The 18953-nt window shown below is 44.3% G+C and overlaps 1 protein-coding gene across 4 annotated transcripts in view; it reads right to left on the bottom strand.

Annotated features, from left to right (window-relative positions):
* Positions 1–18953, bottom strand: part of NCK2 (NCK adaptor protein 2) — a 150551-nt gene that overhangs the window by 28131 nt on the left and 103467 nt on the right. For 3 of the 4 annotated variants that reach the window (XM_054475193.2, XM_063648502.1, XM_054475194.2), the window contains exon 3: positions 11930–12171. In XM_054475193.2, the coding sequence (XP_054331168.1) occupies positions 11930–12155 (226 nt within the window). In that variant the 5' untranslated portion in view covers positions 12156–12171. The remainder of the gene's footprint in view (positions 1–11929; positions 12172–18953) is intronic. The other variant, XM_054475195.2, reaches the window with a different exon arrangement.

The following is an 18953-nucleotide window of genomic DNA, read 5'->3' as shown; positions in this document are numbered from 1 at the left end:
TAAAATAGAATTAAGATAGCTTAATTTTCTTCCCCTTATGTTACATACAAACATTTTAAGGGGAACAGTTTGGCTTTGTACTGATTTGAAAGGAAAAAGTGGTTCCTTGGAGAGCGGCTTAGTTTAGAAAGCATGTCTGAATGGTATATAGGATGATTAACAGGAATTTTCTCATTCCTGAAGAACATTCAACTCAGAAAAACAAACTACTTCTAAGACAAATGCACCATAAAGAATCAGCTTCTCCTTTTACGTGACTCACAGAATATATAAGCCACACCGAGCATCTCAACCACTCAACACCCAGGAAGCATATATACCAAAAATTACTGGGTACATCTCATTTCCAGCCTGTGTCAGGACCAAGCAGCCTGTGGGAAAAGCCTGATGTTCTCTAGACCAGGGGTTCCCAACCCCCCGGGGCCACAGACCAGTACCTCTGTGGCCTGTTAGGAGTGGGCTGCATGGCAGGAGGTGAGCAGTGGGCTGGCGAGCATTACCACCAGAGCTCTGCCTCCTGTCAGGAGGTGCAGCATTAGATTCTCACGTGAGCGCAAACCCTATTGTGAACTACGCCTGTGAGGGATCTAGGTTGTGAGCTCCTTTTGAGCATCTGTCTAATGCTGATGATCTGAGGTGGAACAGTTTCATTCCGAAACCATCCCCCCACCTCCTGCCACCATCCGTGGAAAAATTGTCTTCCACGAAACCAGTTCCTGGTGCCAAAAAGGTTGAGGACCGCTGTTACAGATGAACTGCACTGTAACAGCTAGTACTGACAACAGCAAGAAGTCATCTGTGTAACAGGATCTTGATTATATACTTATATTAACACTGGGAAAAGAGACACAATGTTAACTGTGATTACTTCTGAGTGATAAGATCACAGAGCATTTGCTTTTCTCTTTTATGCTTTTCTATAGTTTCCAATTTTTAAAATAATATCCCAGCTGGGCACGGTGGCTCATGCCTGTAATCCCAGCACTTTGGGAGGTGGGTGGATCACCTGAGGTCAGGAGTTCAACACCAGCCTGGCCAACATGGAGAAACCTTGTCTCTACTAAAAATACAAAATCAACCGGGTGTGGCAGCGCATGCCTGTAATCCCAGCTACTTGGGAAGCTGAGGCAGGAGAACTGCTTGAACCTGGTAGGCGGAGGTTGTGGTGAGCCGAGATATTGCCATTGCACTTCAGCCTGGGCAACAAGAATGAAACTCTGTCTCAAAAATTAATAATAATAATAATAATATCACTGTCTTTAAGAGTGAAGACAACTGATTAATAGTTTTATAAAACTCAGGCATTTCAGAGATTATGATTCTGAGGAATATCTGTTTGCAGAAAACTGTGCCATACAAAGAAACTGATGACAAAGAAGATGACTCATGCGGCAGCGGCACATGTGTACTGACAAAACTGCTCCCAGATTAAACTCAATTACGGAAAAGGAGTATACTCCTATGATACTCAGCTTCTCAGTTATTTTGATTAATGGCTCTTGCTCACCTCAACATTAAGGAACCAGGAAAAGTTACAAAGACGTGAATCCCCAGGGGCCAGGGAGAACTGGGGAGTTGTTCCCTTAGCATTCTGGGGGCTAGCGCGAGGGCAGCAAATAACCTCAACAGTTGTGTGGGTGGGAGTCGCCAGTATTGATGCCTAGCAGGAACTGCATCTCCCTCCCACACCAATCAGCACCCCCAATTCCTGAGACTGAACAGCAATCACAAGAGGCAGAGTCAGGCCACACTGGGCTCAAGTGTCAGTCCCAGCACGTACTGTGTGTTTTTGGGCACCTCACTTAACTTCTGAGTATCAGTTTTTTCACATGCAAAATGAGACTATTATGATTTCCCTAGTAGGCTTACTGTGAAGATGAAACAAAAACATATTTGGGCACCTAGCAGGTACCTAGCACACTTTAGGCACTTGAGGAGAAATAATTATCACGGCCCATTCGCTGGGGAAACGCATGTGAGATTAGTTTGGGGGACTTGGTTTAGGCTTTTCTGCTGCATGAGCTTTCTCTGTTTGGCTTCAGGGTGGGAGCCACATACTCCTCAGCAGGGAGGGCAGGGAGCACTGATGCTGGCTGGGGGAGCCTGCGGCCCTGACGCCAGCTACCATGAGGCCTCCTGCTGGGGAGGGCTCTGGTGACCACTTTTTAGTGTGAAGGTACTCGTGTTATTTGGACGGTGTTATTCCAGTGTTATTCTTTCTAGTATTATTTGGATGGTGTTAACTGCATCTAAAGTCATCCATTTGCAGGGAACCGTGTGTATGTGTGTGGGTGTGTGGGGGTGTGGGGGGGGGTGTGTGTGTGGGTGTGTGGGGGTGTGGGGGGTGTGTGTGTGTGTGTGTGTGTGTGTGTGTGACATGCACATGCGAGCTAGAGGTTACAGATCTTTCCCATGGGTTCGGAGGGCCAAACTCATGTGCGAAAGGGACAAAGAAGAATCCAAAAGAGAGAAGGCCAGGTCCAGTCCTTAACATGAAAGAGATTGAATGCCTGGCTGAAGTACCTAATCAGCTGCCTCAGAAGTGCCAGCTCTCCGAGGTAGGCCCTGGATTACATTATCTTTACACATCTGAAAATGAAAATTCACTGACATAAAGAAGTATGTCATAAGGATAACTGTGTATCTCCCAAGCCTGAGATTCACACCTGCAGCCTTCTCTGCATCCTACTGACGTCCCACCCTAACCTTAGACTCCACTAGGCACTGTGGCTCAGTCTTACTTCCCCACTCTCTGGGTCACTCTGTTGGTCCTTCAGGCTGGAAACTCTTGAGTCATTCTAACACTTCTCCGAGGTGTTCCCAATCCAGTCAACAGAATCCTAGGGGTTTTCCTTCAAAATCTTCCTCTTCTCTTTTGTCCTCCATCCCCACAGCTGAGCTCAGGGCTTGGGATGTCACCCTGGGTCACTCTCAGGCCTCGTCCCCCACCTCCCACTGCCAGGCTCAGGCCCTTCCAGTTGTGTCCCGAAGACAAGGATCAGGACCCCTGCCGGACACCCCAGCACTCATCTCCCCCTTAAGCCCTGTGGAAACCTCTGAGGGTTCTTTTTTCACACCCAGGTCGTTTACAGTGTGGCATGCCCCACCCCAGAGGCTGCCCCAACCCTCCTGCTCACCCCAGTCTGGTTGGCTCGCCGACGGCCTTCCCACACCTATGAGTTTCCGTCTATACATCCTGACTTGCACTCTCCATCCCTCAAGTGAGACCCCACCTCCCCTTGCCAAGTCTCAACCCAGCTCAGAGTATTCTTCACATGAATGACTTCTTTCAGTTCTCAAAAACTTTATGAGACAAGCAGTCACGTATCCTGTCATACAGATGACGCAACTGAGGCTCAGAAGCTTCAACGGCTTGTTCAAAGTCACTCAATGATTAACAGCAGTAGGTGGCAAAGCCTGGATTTGAACGCAGGTGATCGACGACTCCAGAGTCCTCCCTCCTGCCCACAATGCTACATGCTCTCTGAAAGCACAGGTGCCCGAGCTGCATAACTCAGCCCTAGTTTCCCATGGGACAGGAAGGGACAGTGCTATTGTTTGAATGAGGACTGTCCATCTTGTGCCAGTATTATTTTTCCAATTATATTACAAATACAAGCTTCAGAAAGTCAGGGACTAAGCCTTATCCTTCCTTCACATCTGACCAGGCTCCCCCTTCTGATCGGAACACACCCTATTACACTGTGGTGGTGGTTGCTGCATCATGTCTGCATCCCTATTTCAAAGCCTTTGGTTACTGTTCTCAAAGGTCACTCACAGCAGAGAATGCAGTGGCTCAGACGGGATTTCCAAGGGATAGAGAAAGGGACAACTGAAGCTTAGACTCGGCTTCCACGAGAACCAGGCTGCTGCATTTGTTACCCACATTTCATTTCAGAGATGAACAGCTCTGCCCTTGTTGAGACCTGTGAGAATATTTATAATCATGATGACAGACCCACAATCCTATAATGCCGAAATGAGAATTTCCAATTTCCCAGCATCACAGAGGCTGTGAGCCTAGGAGCTCAGAACAGCCTGGGGTGACCCAGCAAGAAGCAGAGATGGTTTTCACTTGCATGCTGGGGATATGGAGAGAAACTTGATGAATAATTAGAGAAAGTTCTGAATCATGTACTGTTAGAACCATTATGTGAAGCATCAGCTGGGCACGTTGACATCTCGTATTATTCTCATCTTCTAAGTCCAACTGCAGCAGATACTTGATGATTCTTTCTGGCCTCTTAAAGTCTTATGCCAAACTTAGGGCACTGCCCAGGCACAGCAGGGGAGCCCAAGTCTCCAGACTACCAGCTACCTTTACGGCCTAGGGTAGTCTCTAAACCACTGCTAATATGTCTACTTGTTTCAGTGCACGGGAAAATTACAAAAGCGGCGCAAAAAACATTATTTTCCCCAAGCCATTTGAGACTAAGCTGCCAAGACGATGTTCCATTACCCGAATACTTTATGTGTATTTCCACAAATAAGGGCATTCATCAAAACCTGTTAATTTATATCAATACATGATTATCATCTAACCCTTGAACCCCTTCAAGGCTTGATAGTTAGTCCCGAGGTTTCTCATTTCTATAACAAAGACCTTGGTATAATTCTGACTCTGGGACAGAGTTCCCCCAAATGTACAAAGCGGCCTACCACTAAATCCAGATAGTCAATTTGGTATAGGAAAAATATTCAGATTAGATCTGAAGTCCCCTAGTCCCTTCTGGGTCTCGTACCTGTGACTGCTGTGTTCTCAGGCTTAATTTTTTCATCTGTGATTAGTAACACTACTGAGGCTGGCCTGGGGTGCTATTATATATTATATATTTTCACATGAACTGGACATTTTTCATAAATTTATGTACCATGTAACTAAAAGTATCTTGCTTGACTACTCTGCTAACCTGGGTCTTTCGATCTAAGTAAAATCAGCATGCTTAGCATGAAGCACAGGCTCAAGACCGACCTCCTTCCCACTAGTCTGAAGCCCTCTAATTCTTCCTAGACATAATTCTAGAGTCCTTACTACTGATGTAAAAAAATGCCTGTAAGTGTAAGCCGCCTGGTAAATTGCAAAGTGCTGTATAAATTGCAAGCTGTTGCTGCTCTCATTACATGTATTTATGCAGGCTAACCCTAACTAAAGGGCCTTTAGTTACCCGGGGCAGAGCTACCTTCTCTGATTCCAGTTTATAGCCCGATACCCTCATCCCTGACTGCTACTTCTTGTAGCCATTATGCAGGTGGAAGAAAGGGAAGCGGGGAGCGGGTAGGAGGGAGGGGGGGAGGGAGGAAAGAATTCCAGGCCAGTCTGATCTTAAGATAAATTGCTGAGCATGATTCTTGTGGTTAAGACTTGGTGTGCTTTAAAATGAGAGAAACTGGACGGGTGCGGTGGCTCATGCCTATAATCCCAGGACTTTGGGAGGCTGAGGGAGGTGGATTATTTGAGGTCAGGAGTTCGAGACCAGCCTGGCCAACGTGGTAAAACCCCATCTGTACTAAAAATACAAAAATTAGCCGGGTGTGGTGATACACACCTGTAGTCCCAGCTACTAGGGAGGCTGAAGCAGGAGAATCGCTTGAACCTGGGAGGTGGAGGTTGCAGTGAGCCAAGATTGTGCCACTGCACTCCAGCCTAGGTGACAGAGTAAGACTCCATCTCAAAAAAAAAAAAAAAAGAGAGAGAAAAACCTCAATGGCACCAACAGCCACTATCACTTTCAGCAGGTAGCTATACCAGAAGGAAAGCAACTTGGCTCCTGGATCCAGCACACAGCACCTAATGTGGGCTTCCTTCCCCATAGAGAGGTGGTCAGAACCTGGTGCACGAGCCAGACTTCCTTTCACAAGACATGTGACGTCTGTATACACTGTCTTTAAAGATCGTGCATGATCTTAATGCTTTAAAAATGTTGTAAGGGCATCTACTGTTAAAACCAGGCAGATATTTATTTTTTACATAATGAGGAATTTGTTAGTCCACTTAAAATCTAAAATCAGACTCCATAAAGGTGTAAAAAGTAACTGAAGAATGTAATTCAAATTGCTCTCTTCTCCCTAGCAAAGGCATATCTATACTTTACTTTCACAAGAACTCAATTTAGAAAATGGTTGATAGTTTTCCGTAAACATTGTTACCTTCACGGCTGCCTGGAGGGTTTCCACACCAGGTGTGACTCTCCTAAGCCACCTGCCCCAAGTCCCTTCTTTCGGGATCCACAACCCTTGAGTTCCTCCAGTGTAGCAATAGTGCCCTTGGGGCTCCATCCACGGCTTCACTGAGTGGAAACTTGGCAGAAGTAGAGAGAAAATTCCCCATCTGGTATACCCCACAAGTTGCAGTCACAAGGAATGGTTAATCCAGGCATGAGAGGCAATCCTGGTAAATGCACAGGCCAGCGGGGCATGGATCTACACTCCTCCCTCTCCATTACAGCGCCACAGGCATCCACGGCTCTCTATGGACCAGCGTGTTCTCCTCTCTGAGCTTTCCACGTTTCTTTATCCCCAATTCCTCCCCAGCTCTGCAGAGGAACATGGGATGCCCCTGCTCAAATCTTCAACTGTTTGTGATCACCCAGTGGAGATGCTGGAGTCCTGTGCACAGCCCAGGAAGGCCTCCCCATGAGGTTCTGACTACATGCTCGCTCATCTTCCATGCCCCGCTGTGAACACTCCTGCAATGCGACACCCCTCCTCATTCTGAGACGCCTACGGCTTAGCAGGTCCCTGAGCCTGTGTGGAACATACACACTCCACCAGAGCAGGCGCTCTGTCCATCCTGACCTCTGGGACGGAGGCTGACACTTGGTGGGTAGGGTCCCCTTGTGGATGCAGGAACTCTAAAAGTTCTGACTTTTTGTTCTGATGGTGTTTTTGGTTTTTTATGGTTCATTTTTTGAGACAGGGTCTCACTCTGTGGCCCAGGCTGGAGTGCAGTGTTGCAATCACTGCTCACTGCAGCCTCCAAATTCTGGACTCAAGCAGTCCTCCCAGCTGAGCCTCTTGAGTAGCTGGGACCACAGGCACATGACACCATGCTCTATTTTTTAAAAAAATTTTTTGTAGGGATGAAGTCTTGCTATGTTCCCCAGGCTGGTCTCGAATTCGTGGCCTCAACTGAGCCTTCTACCTCAGCCTCCCAAAGCACTGGGATTACAGGCATAAACCATCGTGCCCGGCCCTGATCGTTGTTTTGAACTGACATTTTTCTAAAACAAATTTCTTAAAAATGAAAGTATAATACCAACATAAATAAGCAGTCAGCTTTGCAAACTCCTACAAGGCAGGTGTGCCCATAAGCCTGCCCCACAGACCCCAGGGCAGATCACCAAGACAGAAGCCCCTGTACCTTCACTGAGGCTCTGCCTTCCTCCCTCCAGAGTACTGTAATCTTAATTCTAATACCAAGTGTTGCTTTTCACTGCTTTTGGATCTTACGTAACAATCCTACAGCTGTACTCCTTGTGACTTTGATCGGTTCAATTCCAAAGTTGATCCTAGCATGGATATGCCTCTCAGAACCCTGTCAATTTCACCCGCCGGTGCCAGCCACCCTGTACCCATCCAAAAGCATCAGCTCAAACCAGTGCAAAGGCTATTTCACAGTTAGCATTAGGGAGCCCTCTCAGTAGCCTCTGTGCTCCCAGGTCTGGGTTGGATCACAGAGGTAGGAGTTCTGGGGCTGATCATGCAAGTTTCTAACTGCCCTAGGCCTAGGTGTGGTCCTGTTGGGAGGAATGCTGAGGAGTGAGCCCTGGGGCAGGTGACGCTGGATGCAAAAGTCCCAGGTAGGTAGGGTGGCAGGTGAGCCACGGGCAGGTGGGCTTGTGAACATACCCTCCTGAGGATATGATCAGGTTGTAAATGGAACCGTAACTTTTTGGGTAATGTGAGTTAGCCCTTAAGCCTATGTTAACCATGGAAAAGAGAATTAACCTTTGGGGCTTTGCAAGGCTCCAGCTGGTGTCATAAAGCAGTAACAAAAAACTGCTCTTCAGTAGCTTGAGGGAAAATCTTTGAAAAATACCTCCCTGGGAGCAGCTTCCCCATCTCAAAAGATGTAGCATACTGCCTTTACAACACCTCGCCTGCACAATTTTCTAAGTGGAGTTGCAGTATTAAGGCCAGACCTCAGCCCAGGACCGCTCTCCGCTGAGCTCAGAGCTGTGTAGTCTGAGCCCTTCAAAAACATCAACTGGATTCTGCCAGCAGAAACAGTTCTTGATCATCATTCCCTGTTATCTGTGGCAAAGTTCTGACTATTCATGATCATAAGCTGAATATGAGAAGAGATCCAGTATGCAAATGTTTTGCCCATGTGAAAATAAGAGCTCAGGTTGCTTTATTCAATTTTAAATTATTGCAGAGAAAGAAAGAAGGTAAATACTTTCATGAGAGAGCTTTTTGTCAAAGGTTCTCACGTCTTTCCTCAAGCTACTCTTAACAAAGTACTGTATGTGACAAAATTAAGTTTATTAACAACTTCAGGACAGCAAATGAGTACAAGAAAGCAGGAGAGAACTACACAGAGTTAGGGTAATCTACAGTTGGAGATGCAACACACAACACTGTGGTTTTGCTGGGGAGGCCAGTACCATTTTATTCCAAAGCAGGGAGGAATCTTACCATGGATTTATGAATTAGGTGGACTCCCAAAGCAGGAAAAATGGCAAATGTGGGTGGTGCCATGAGTAGTTACTAGATTAATCCCAGGAGTTAAAGATCAGCCTGGGCAACACGGCAAAATCCTGTCTCTATAAAAAATACAAAATAGCTGGGTGTGGTGGTGCATGCCTGTAGTCCCAGATACTCGGAAGGCTAAGGTGGGAGGATCACCTGAGGTCAATACTACAGTAAGCAGTGATTGTGCACTCCAGCCTAGGCAACAGAGTGAGGCCCTGTCTCAAAAAACAGAAACAAAAAAAACCGTGGTCAGTATACATGTGGTGTACTTTTGATGCTGTTTCCACGCCTAATACATAGCAGGGATAATTTCTGCGGGCCGCACAATTGGCCTAAAGTCATACTGTCATTCTGATGGTATACCTATTTAATTATCATCACCAACAATAATAGGAAGCCGTGAACACTTTGGTTCCTATCTTTTTAGCAAAAACCAAAAACCAAAAAACAAAAAAAAAACCAAAAAACAAAGAACAAAAAACAAAACACATACAAACAAAAATGCAACTAATGAGAGGCAGGAGGGGCTATGGAAAGCATTCTCACTTTCCTTCTTGGCAACGCCACATCTATAAGCTTTGCACAGAAGTGCACAGAAGTTACTGCATGATGGTGAGACCTCACCAGGGGGTGCCTCCTCTTCTACTGGATGCAGCTCAATAGGGCAAAGGAAAACTCATGCTGAGATAACAAGATCCCTTCGTCCAACAAAAACCTCCAGGTGAGCATGATAAAGAGATCAAAACAAAAAATATATACTAACCATGGGGATATTTCTCCCTCATGACGGGGATACTGATCCCCAAGGACCTTTTGGCTACAAAGATCAACTGCTATACTCAATACAGGGGTTCAGAACATCATTTTATCTGTATTTTTACAATACCTAATGCTTCACAGGAATGTTTCCCAAGAACTGCTTGCCTGAACTGAGACCAAGCCTATGGGAGAGCTGACACTCTACAGAAGAGGATCCGACCTACTCAGCACAGGCCTAGAGGGCAGAATAAGAGCCAAAGGAAGGAAGGAAGTTAAAGAAATGTAAAAATCTGATTCTATTTAAGGAGGAGCTTTCTAACAATCTGTTTTCTCCAAAAATGGGATTGGCCTACTCGAGCTGACGCTGCGCTCCAGCAGGGCTGGATGGCCATCTGCTGGGGACGGGCGCGGGCCCAGTGCCGGCTCCAGGATGGGCGGCTGGCTCAGTCTGAGAGCCTGGGAGTACACGCATTGGCTGAACCGATCACAGCTCACGAAAAAACTAAGCACGCTGGGGGGAAGATGTGGTTCATAGTTTTAATTTGTGGCTTTGTCTTTTCTCCTTCTAGAAAACTGAGGAAGAAAACTGACAGGGTTTTCAAGGGAATTTCCAGGTCACCCAGAGAACTCGCCTGGCCTTGTTCTACTTCCTACAAGTCTCTGAGCACTTCATGCTTTACTAGAATCTTGTAAATACAAAAAAAAAAAAAAAAAAAAAGAAAAAGACACAACAAGTCAACAATGTTTAGCATCACTAAAAAGAAGGTACTTTGGTGAAAGGTAGAAATTGGAAAAATAAAGCTCAGGACAACCTTAAAGTTTTTCTCTATTCATGCTACCCTCTTTTTTTTGGTAACCACAGTTAATTAAGAGTTATAAGCATAAAACAGTGTTTCTTTCAAGTGGCATGCTTATGTGGGGGAAGAAAAAATGAAAGGGAGGCAGCTCAGTGAAGGAGCATATTGCTAATCAAAAATGAAATTTCTCCATCAGGCTGAGAATCTATGATGGCCGGTAAGCTGGTATGATTCATACAAAGTTCTATGTCTCACTAGTCTCTCTAAATCATGGTAAGAACCTAATCCATACACAAAAATACTATTTAATACATGAAGGCTTTCAATGATTTTGCAGAGGGAGTTTAGACTTTTCAAGATGACAGAAAAGAAAAGATGAACATTTTGCAACACCCACCACATTTGGTGTATAATTTTACTTTCAGTTTTCCTATGTATTCCTCATTCTCCATTCCCCAAAAGAAAACAAATCCTCTTGTTAGAAATTTTTTTAAAACCCCAAGTAAATGTGACACAGGTGATAATATTAACTCATTTCACTAGCAAACCCTTAAGTGATAACCTGCAGTCTTGGATACAGACAACATTATACTCATAAGAAGGTAACAACAATGTTTTAAATGTCAGCTAAGATGAGTCATTCTTCAAAAAAGTCCTCCCAATTATTTTCTCAGGTAATCTGAGGCAGTAAATACTGTAAGTCAGTCCTGTGTGCATGTAAAGGCAAGACTGGATACTGTTAACTTTGTGTAACTCCAGGAAGGCACTGCCCATATCCTGACAACACCTGGGAAAACAAGAGGCACATGGGGAACCGGGCACGGTGGCTCATGCCTGTAATCCCAGCACTTTGGGAGGCCGAGGCAGGCGGATCACAAGGTCAGGAGATGGAGACCATCCTGGCTAACACGGTGAAACCCCATCTCGGCTAAAAATACAAAAAATTAGACGGACGTGGTGGCGGCTGCCTGTAATCCCAGCTACTCGGGAGGCTGAGGCAGGAGGATGGTGTGAACCCGGGAGGTGGAGCTTGCAGTGAGGTGAGATTGTGCCACTGCACTCCAGCCTGGGCGAGAGTGCGAGACTCCGTCTCAAAAAAAAAAAAAAAAAAAAAAAAAAAAAGAGGCACATGGGGACAACAGTATGGCTGAACTAGGCCCCCACCCTGGAGCAGCCTCTGATGTCACAGAACTGCCCTCTTAGCTAACAGCACCCAGGACTGTGGTGTGATGTAGCATCCATTTCAGAGAGGGAAAAAGTGCTTTGGCTGTCCCCTGCTCTAGGCATGTAGGCCAAATGGACAGGATTTTATAAGAGAGAAAGAACTTCATGTCACGACACTGGCAGAGCTGGGTAGACTTAGAGGTGAGAATTCCAAGTCAGGCTCCTCTAACGTTTTGATACAAGGAGATACCTGTGCAGGGGTCCCAAGCACACAGAAGTGTCTCCACACACAGGACTCCAAACTCCAGAATCTCCAGGAAATGAAAAATATCCTCTTTCTCCATCTTCATCTCTTAATTCTTAGATTTTTAAAAAAGACAACTAGGAAGATGTTAACATTTAAAACAGACTCTTTTTTTTTTTTTTTTTTTTTGAAAAAGCAAACTAACTAGAAAGATGAACAGTGTCCCTTGAAATGCACAAGGCTTCCTCTCTCCAGAGGGTAAAACACTCACCTAGTGTGTCCTTCAGGTTCTTCACGAGGGAGCCCTTCTTCAGGCTGTTCTTCCGCTCCACGTAGTTGGACGGCACATAGCCCGTCCTGTTGGCCGCGTTCCTCACCCGCCACCACGTCTTGGAGTCATCCAGCAACCACAGCCGCTCGTTCTTCTTGATGTCCAGCTCCTGGTCCTGCTGGGCAGTGTAGTCCCACTTGGCTATCACAATAACTTCTTCTGTCATCTTTCATGGAGTCCTTCTGCCAGCAAAACATTTGGAGATGCTCATTAGAGAACTACCCGGACACTTCATCCTTTGCACCAACTTGAAAAATTAGGCACTGACAGCTTTTATTACAACTCTGCAACCGGTTTTCTCCTGGGTCTTGAAATGCTCAACTTTAAAATGACCTTCTTTCAACAAGCTTTAGTATTTAGTTTAGAAACAGCAACATTATAAAACAAATTCTAAGTTACTGTTTGCTGTACATGGGGAAATCTGACCCTCTAACAAAAACAAACTTGAAAAAAATTCTAAATAACATTATAATTAAATGAGTCCATTTAATTAAGTAACACTGCCTCCTGATAACTGTTAGGTTTACACTCATTTTCTCAGGATATGCTGTGTCTTATAAACATATTTAATAAATCAATATAACCAAACTACTCCTATAAATTAAAATTAACATTGTACTAATGCAAGGTGGTATCCTGGATTGGATCATGAAACAGAAACTTAGTGGAAATACGGGTGAAATAAAAATAAAGTCTAATAATAACAATAAATAATTGTCAATCTCTTAGTTTGGATAACACACCAGTAAGATGTTACTGCATTCACATAAGACATTAACACAACGAGAAACCAGGTAAAGGGTATACGAGAATGTTCTGTACCATATTGGAAACTTTTTTATAAATATAAAATTATTCCCCAAAACTTTCATTCACACAAAAACCTGTGCAGGGACATCTGTAGCAGCTTTATTCATAATTGCTCAAATTTGGAAGCAAGCAAAATGTCCTTTGTAGGTGAATGGAAACATAACTGTGGTATATCCAGACAATGAAATATTATTCAGTACCAAAAAGAAATGAGCTATCAAGCCATGAAAAGACACAGAGGAACCTTAAATGCATATTGCTAGGTGAAAGAAGCCAATCTGAAAAGGCTACACGCTGTGTGATTCTGACAGTTTATCCTTAACCAAACTTCAGCCAAATTCCTTTGAATCTTCTTCCCATTAAGGCCTCAACTTTTGCACTTCCATGTCCATCTTTGCATTGCCCAATTTTTGCAAGACTCTCCTGCTAAGGTGCTCTAGCTGGAATTCTCCACCCTCAACATTTGATCAGGTTCCTCATCCTCTACCATCCCCCAGGTGACAGCTGATCACCCCGTCCTGCCTTCAGAAGAATCCTGTTCGGTCAGTTTAGCCAGAATCCCCACTCTCCACCCCTGATGTTTCCTCTTAGTAATTTTCCATCCACCAACTCCCTTATTTTGCTCCTCGCCTATAAATGCCCACTCTTCCTTGTTGTCTTACTATTAGGAGTCAAACCCAATCTCTTTCTTGACTGCAAAACCCTACTGTAGTAGTCCCTCTGAATAAAGTCTGCCTTACTGTTTTTCAACAAATGTCATGAATAACTTTTTTCTTTAAAACGGTATGACATTCTGGAAAAGACAAATCTATGGAGACAGTAAGAAAATGAGTGCTTGCCTGGGGCAAGAGGGAAGGGAGGGATGCAAGGGTGAAGCACAGGATTTTTAAGGCTGTGAAACTACTCTGTTCAATACCATAATGGTGGACACCTGTCATTATACATTTGTTAAAATCTATAAAATGCGCAACATCAAAAGTGAACATAACATTTTTCCAAAATGAAAAGTTTATCAAAACAACAATAAATAGATGTGTGTATTATATATCCAGTAAAGTCAATTTTGGAAGTAATAAATAGCAAAAGTGTGGCTGAATAAACAAAATGATCAACTATTTCAGCAACTCTGTACTTCTTAGGTAGAAGATGAACCAATATTCTTTAAGCAGAAAAATTCAATATTCAGTCCTTAAACTAACTAGACATTTCTCCAAACTAGGGAGAAATGAATGATGAAAAGACTCAGGACTAAAATCCCCTTCCTCCCTGACAGAGAGAAGTTCTCATTATTGTATAGGGATGACTTTAGGATTACAGGGGACCTATGCACATTGACTCCATGAAAGCATAAATACCATTTTTAAATAACATATTTTCTACTAGATGCTAAAAAAATTTTTTTATAAATAATGCATGTTTCTTTCATGAATTAACTTCCAAATTTAAAGATAACAAACCTTTTGGGAAGGAGGAAAGCCTCTGCATAATATATACAATATTCAAGAGGATAAAGTTTACATAAAGCTCCTATCAGAACTGGAGACAATTTTGTTATCCACTTTCAGAAAATCTCAAGTGCATACCATGTAGAACTCACTAACCTGAGCTTTATGTCAGATTAGACTTTTGAAAGTCATAAAGGCAGATTTTCTTTTTTTAAGTAACAAGAAGAAGAGCAACAGCAGTAACAGGAATGCAATATTCAGAGAATATTCCATCTGAATATCACATTTCTTTCTTAATTACACAATTTCCACAAGGTTTTAACAAGAGCAGCCCATCGCTTAAGACCAGTCAAGATCTCGCCAATCAAAGCTGTTTATTAATATTTCCTACTGCATGAAGGGCAGTTAAGTAAAGAGCCGGCTGGGCAAGATCTATCTTCATGCACGCCGAACATCATACAGAAGCTTTAAAAATTCCACTGCCTGAGCCCTACTGCAAGCCAATTATATATCAGTATCTTTATGAAAGAGGCCTGAGCATCCAAGGAGTTTTACATCTTGCCATATAATTCTTCCGAGCCTTAGATGGGAAAGGCCAAGTGAGAGAACCGAGCCACAAAACAACACCCCACAGAACTTCCCCTGGGCCACAACCCTGAGCTCTGCGAAATGCAGTGGGAAATAAATGTTAAGCAGTGATGCGCACCTGCCACATGCCAAGGCGTTTCATCTTGGGAAAACACCCACCTTTCAGGGAGGTGTCATCCTTTAGGAGACTGTGTCACAGAGATTGAGTGCCTTGTTTAATGACAGTCAGGATTTGAGCCCAGGCCTGTGGACCGCCCCCTCCCCGATCCGCCCAACCGTCCGACGCGTGGTCTGCATTTTGATAGGCTTATTCCAACTCCGAATTCTAAGATTCTAGCACACTTGAAAATTAAAAGTTCCCATACAACTAGGAAATGACTGCCTATTGGTTAGCCATAGCAATGGGTTTAACCCTATTTTAATGGCTCAATGACAGCCCCCATCAATTTAAACCAAACCAAACGAAACCAAACCAAACCAAAACAAAACCGAACCTGCTTCTGAAGACCACTCAATCGACGTCCGGCTCACTTACTGTACTGACGCCCACCAATTAACAACCACCTCATATCAGAGGGCCAGCCAATTAACAACCACCTCATATCAGAGGGCCAGCCAATAAACGACCACTTCACTCTAGTGAAATCCACCAATCAACAACTAAGTCACACCAGACGGCCAGCCAATCAACAACTGCCTCACTGCAGTGAGACTGCTTCAGAGGGACGGCCAATCAATGACAGCTCCATTGGAGTAATCACGCCTCAGTAGCTAAAGGTTAACCAACCCCTGAACACTTCCGCTTCTGAAACTGCTGGAGCACTGGAAGCCACACTTCCCAAGACCCTTAGAAAGCTCAGCTCTGGCCGGGTGCGGTGGCTCACGCCTGTAATCCCAGCACTTTGGGAGCCTCAGGCAGGCGCTTCACGAGGTCAGGAGATGGAAACCATCCTGGCTAACACGGTGAAACCTGTCTCTAATACAAAAAAAGTAGCCGGGGGTGGTGGTGGTGGCACGCTCCTGTAGTCCCAGCTACTCCGGAGGCTGAGGCAGGAGAATCGCTTGAACCTGGGAGGCGGAGGTTGCAGTGAGCCGAGATGGCGCCACTGCACTCCAGCCTAGGCGACAGAGCGAGACTCCGTCTCAAAAAAAAAAAAAAAAAAGGAAAGCTCAGCTCTGTGCCGGACACCGACTTAGCAGCCCGGTCTTCTCAATTAAGGAGGCACCCCTACAGTTTCTTGTTCTGAAGCTGAGTTATGGCCATGCACTGATACAACAATGGCTCTCTCATTTACAGAGCCGGGCTGGGCTGCTGCCCTCAGAGACCCCAAAACAAGTGGGAAGAAAGAGTGCCCCATCACCATGTATCCTCACAGGCTTCGGTCTTTTCTCTCTTTGCCAACACAGGTTGGAAAGGCTGGCTGGAAGCCCATCTGGAGGGTCTTGTTGGCCGAGAGTTGAGGTTGCATCCCTTGGACGCTGTTTCTTAAAACCCAACAGGACCATGTGGTATTTTCAGTTAAGAGTAATTTGCTATGGTGCAGGATGGATTCGAACAGAAAGAGACTGCAGATGAACCATTATTCTACAATAAAATTAGACATACAAACTGACAAATTTCCAACATGTAAAAGCCTCAACAGAAGAAAGTCTGAAAAAAAATGCATTCCAGCTAATTGACTACTGAAATTTTAAGTCAGAGATGGTACTCTGATTTAGTCTAGGCAAGACCATCATAGAAGTCTGATCCAAAGAACAATGCATGTTTTTCTCTCTAGCTTAGCAGTTCAAGGAAACCTAATTTTTGGCTTCATTACTACAGCTAGTTAAGTTTATTACTCAGGTCTAGCCCAAAGAGAGAAGGGCTACAAATTTGATATCATATAGCCAGATTACATCTTGTATGTCATGTGACCACTCTAAAACACAGCTTAGCAAGACCCCCAAGTTATGCTGGAAAAACAGCTCTCAGAACCTCATGAGCTAAGCTGCTTTTTCAAGTCTTGGATGGGAATGGGTTTAAAAACAAATAGGATAGGTATAAAAACTTTCTCGGCTCAACAGTTTTCACTAACCCCTAAAATACGAGCAATCCTACTCTAAGACCCTATTTTCTTTCTAAAGACAATCCTATTAACCGTATCTTGCTGGGTTACACACTCCTGATAGTAGCCAGTGTCCCTACAACATTAAAAAATGGTCATAGATATTTCCAAAGAGGTCACGGGGATCAAGGTGAACCAAATATTACAGAAGAAAGGAGTTAAGGGTCTGAGATTCAAGCTTAGCTGAACCATTTGTATGTTCCCCTTGGATTTCAGTTTCTTCTGTAAAATGGGACACCACCAGTTGCCTCAGAAGATATTTCTGATGATCAGGAGAAACATGAATACAAAGTGCTTTAGAGGGCAAGGTTTAGCATTATATAGATGTGGGCCTTACTACCACCTTAGCCCAGCTGCCTCTTCAATAGCCCAGGATAATAAATACTTCATTGAGGAGCTTGTAAACAAAGTCCTGAGGCTGGATGTGCCAGCATTAAGAGAGACTTAAGAATGGCAACTACAGTCATAATGAATACCCTCTGAATATTTATGTCATACATGTCAGGTGGGGCCGTGTTCTACCCATCTCTGCTTCATTTAACTAGGATTTACTAAGTTTTCTAGGCACCAGGTTCCTTGCAGAGCAAGACAGGCCCAGTGTCTGCTCTCCTGTGATTCAAGCCAGTGAACAAGCAGTACTGCTTCAGAGATACCCATCAAAGTGTCACTCTCCTAGCCCTCTTGTCTGACTTCCTGAAGAGGATTAGAGCATTTAGCACCAGAGACGACCTGGTCACTTACTTATTGTCTAGGAGGCCCCACTGTGTGTTGACAATGGCTGTTTAGGCTTCAGCCACCTGGTTTAATGGGAAGCTGAAGGAGAAGGCAGACTGATGACTCCAGGTTAATATCCACCTGCCTCATTCACCTTTCCACTGACTAACCAATTTATCCCGCTACAGAGAAGACCAGAGTCTTCCCTCCCTCCTTCTTTCCTTCTTTCTGATGGCATCTCGCTGTGTCACCCAGGCTGGAGTGCAGTGGCGCAATCACAGCTCACTGTAGCCTTCAACCCCTGGGCTCAAGCAATCCATCTGCCTCAGCCTCCTGAGTAGCTGGGACTACAGGTGTGCACCACCGCACCCTGGTAGTTTTTTACTTTTTGTAGATATGGGGTTATCTACAAAAAATATCTATGTTGCCTAGGCTGGTCTCAAGCTTCTGGCCTCAAGGGATCCTCCTGTCTTGGCCTCCCAAAGCGCTGGATTACAGGTGTGAGCCACTACACCTGGTCTTGATTTCTTAAACTTAATTCAAAATATATGCCCAGAGAGACAAAAACAAGTCTAACATGTTACTTCCAGGATATTAACTTGAAATTTCAAAAATACATATGTGCACATGTGTACATACCAAAATATATTTGTCTATGTGCAAATAATTGGTTTAGAGTTCAGTTAGTAGAAAAAAAATGAGTCTATATGAAAAATACTGTCATCCCTACCTTGATTTTCAGCATGCAGTCTGAATTATTCAAATAACACAATCTACTTCACTGTGGCTCCTTAAGACTTTTTTCTTTGTAATATCTCATGCCTTAAAATGCAACTGATCAATTTATGGAAACTCATTCAAATATAGGCTTTTAGTAGATATCATTTGGGAAGGGGCTTGTTTCAATATTTTACTGAAGAGGGGTAGAGGAGGGCAGGCCTAGTTGAAAGAAGTTTACTGAATCTAAAGCACACGTCCACGAACTCAGTTCCTCTCACCCCCTCTCTCCTGCAGTGTGTTGGAAGCAGGCCGTGTGCACTGCTATTCTCGGGAGCAAAGAAGCATCTTCTCTGTGGCTGCTCCCACTGAGCATGGCTGACTCTTACAAGGCAGCAGCTTCTGGTCAGTAAGACCTTTGCTCAGTATGTTATTTTGGAGAGAGTCCTTTCATGATTTGTCTTCTGTTTTTATTGGGTAATGGTCAAAATCTGCTGCCTGTAAACTCTCTTCCGACCGTTGAAATTACAGGTTTCCTCTGTGGACACTGATAGGACCACTTCTGTGAAAGATCCTCTTCAGCTG

This window comes from Pongo pygmaeus, chromosome 12 (genome assembly GCF_028885625.2).
Source record: "Pongo pygmaeus isolate AG05252 chromosome 12, NHGRI_mPonPyg2-v2.0_pri, whole genome shotgun sequence".
NCBI lineage: Eukaryota > Metazoa > Chordata > Mammalia > Primates > Hominidae > Pongo > Pongo pygmaeus.
This window is presented reverse-complemented; position numbering and strand designations above follow the sequence as displayed.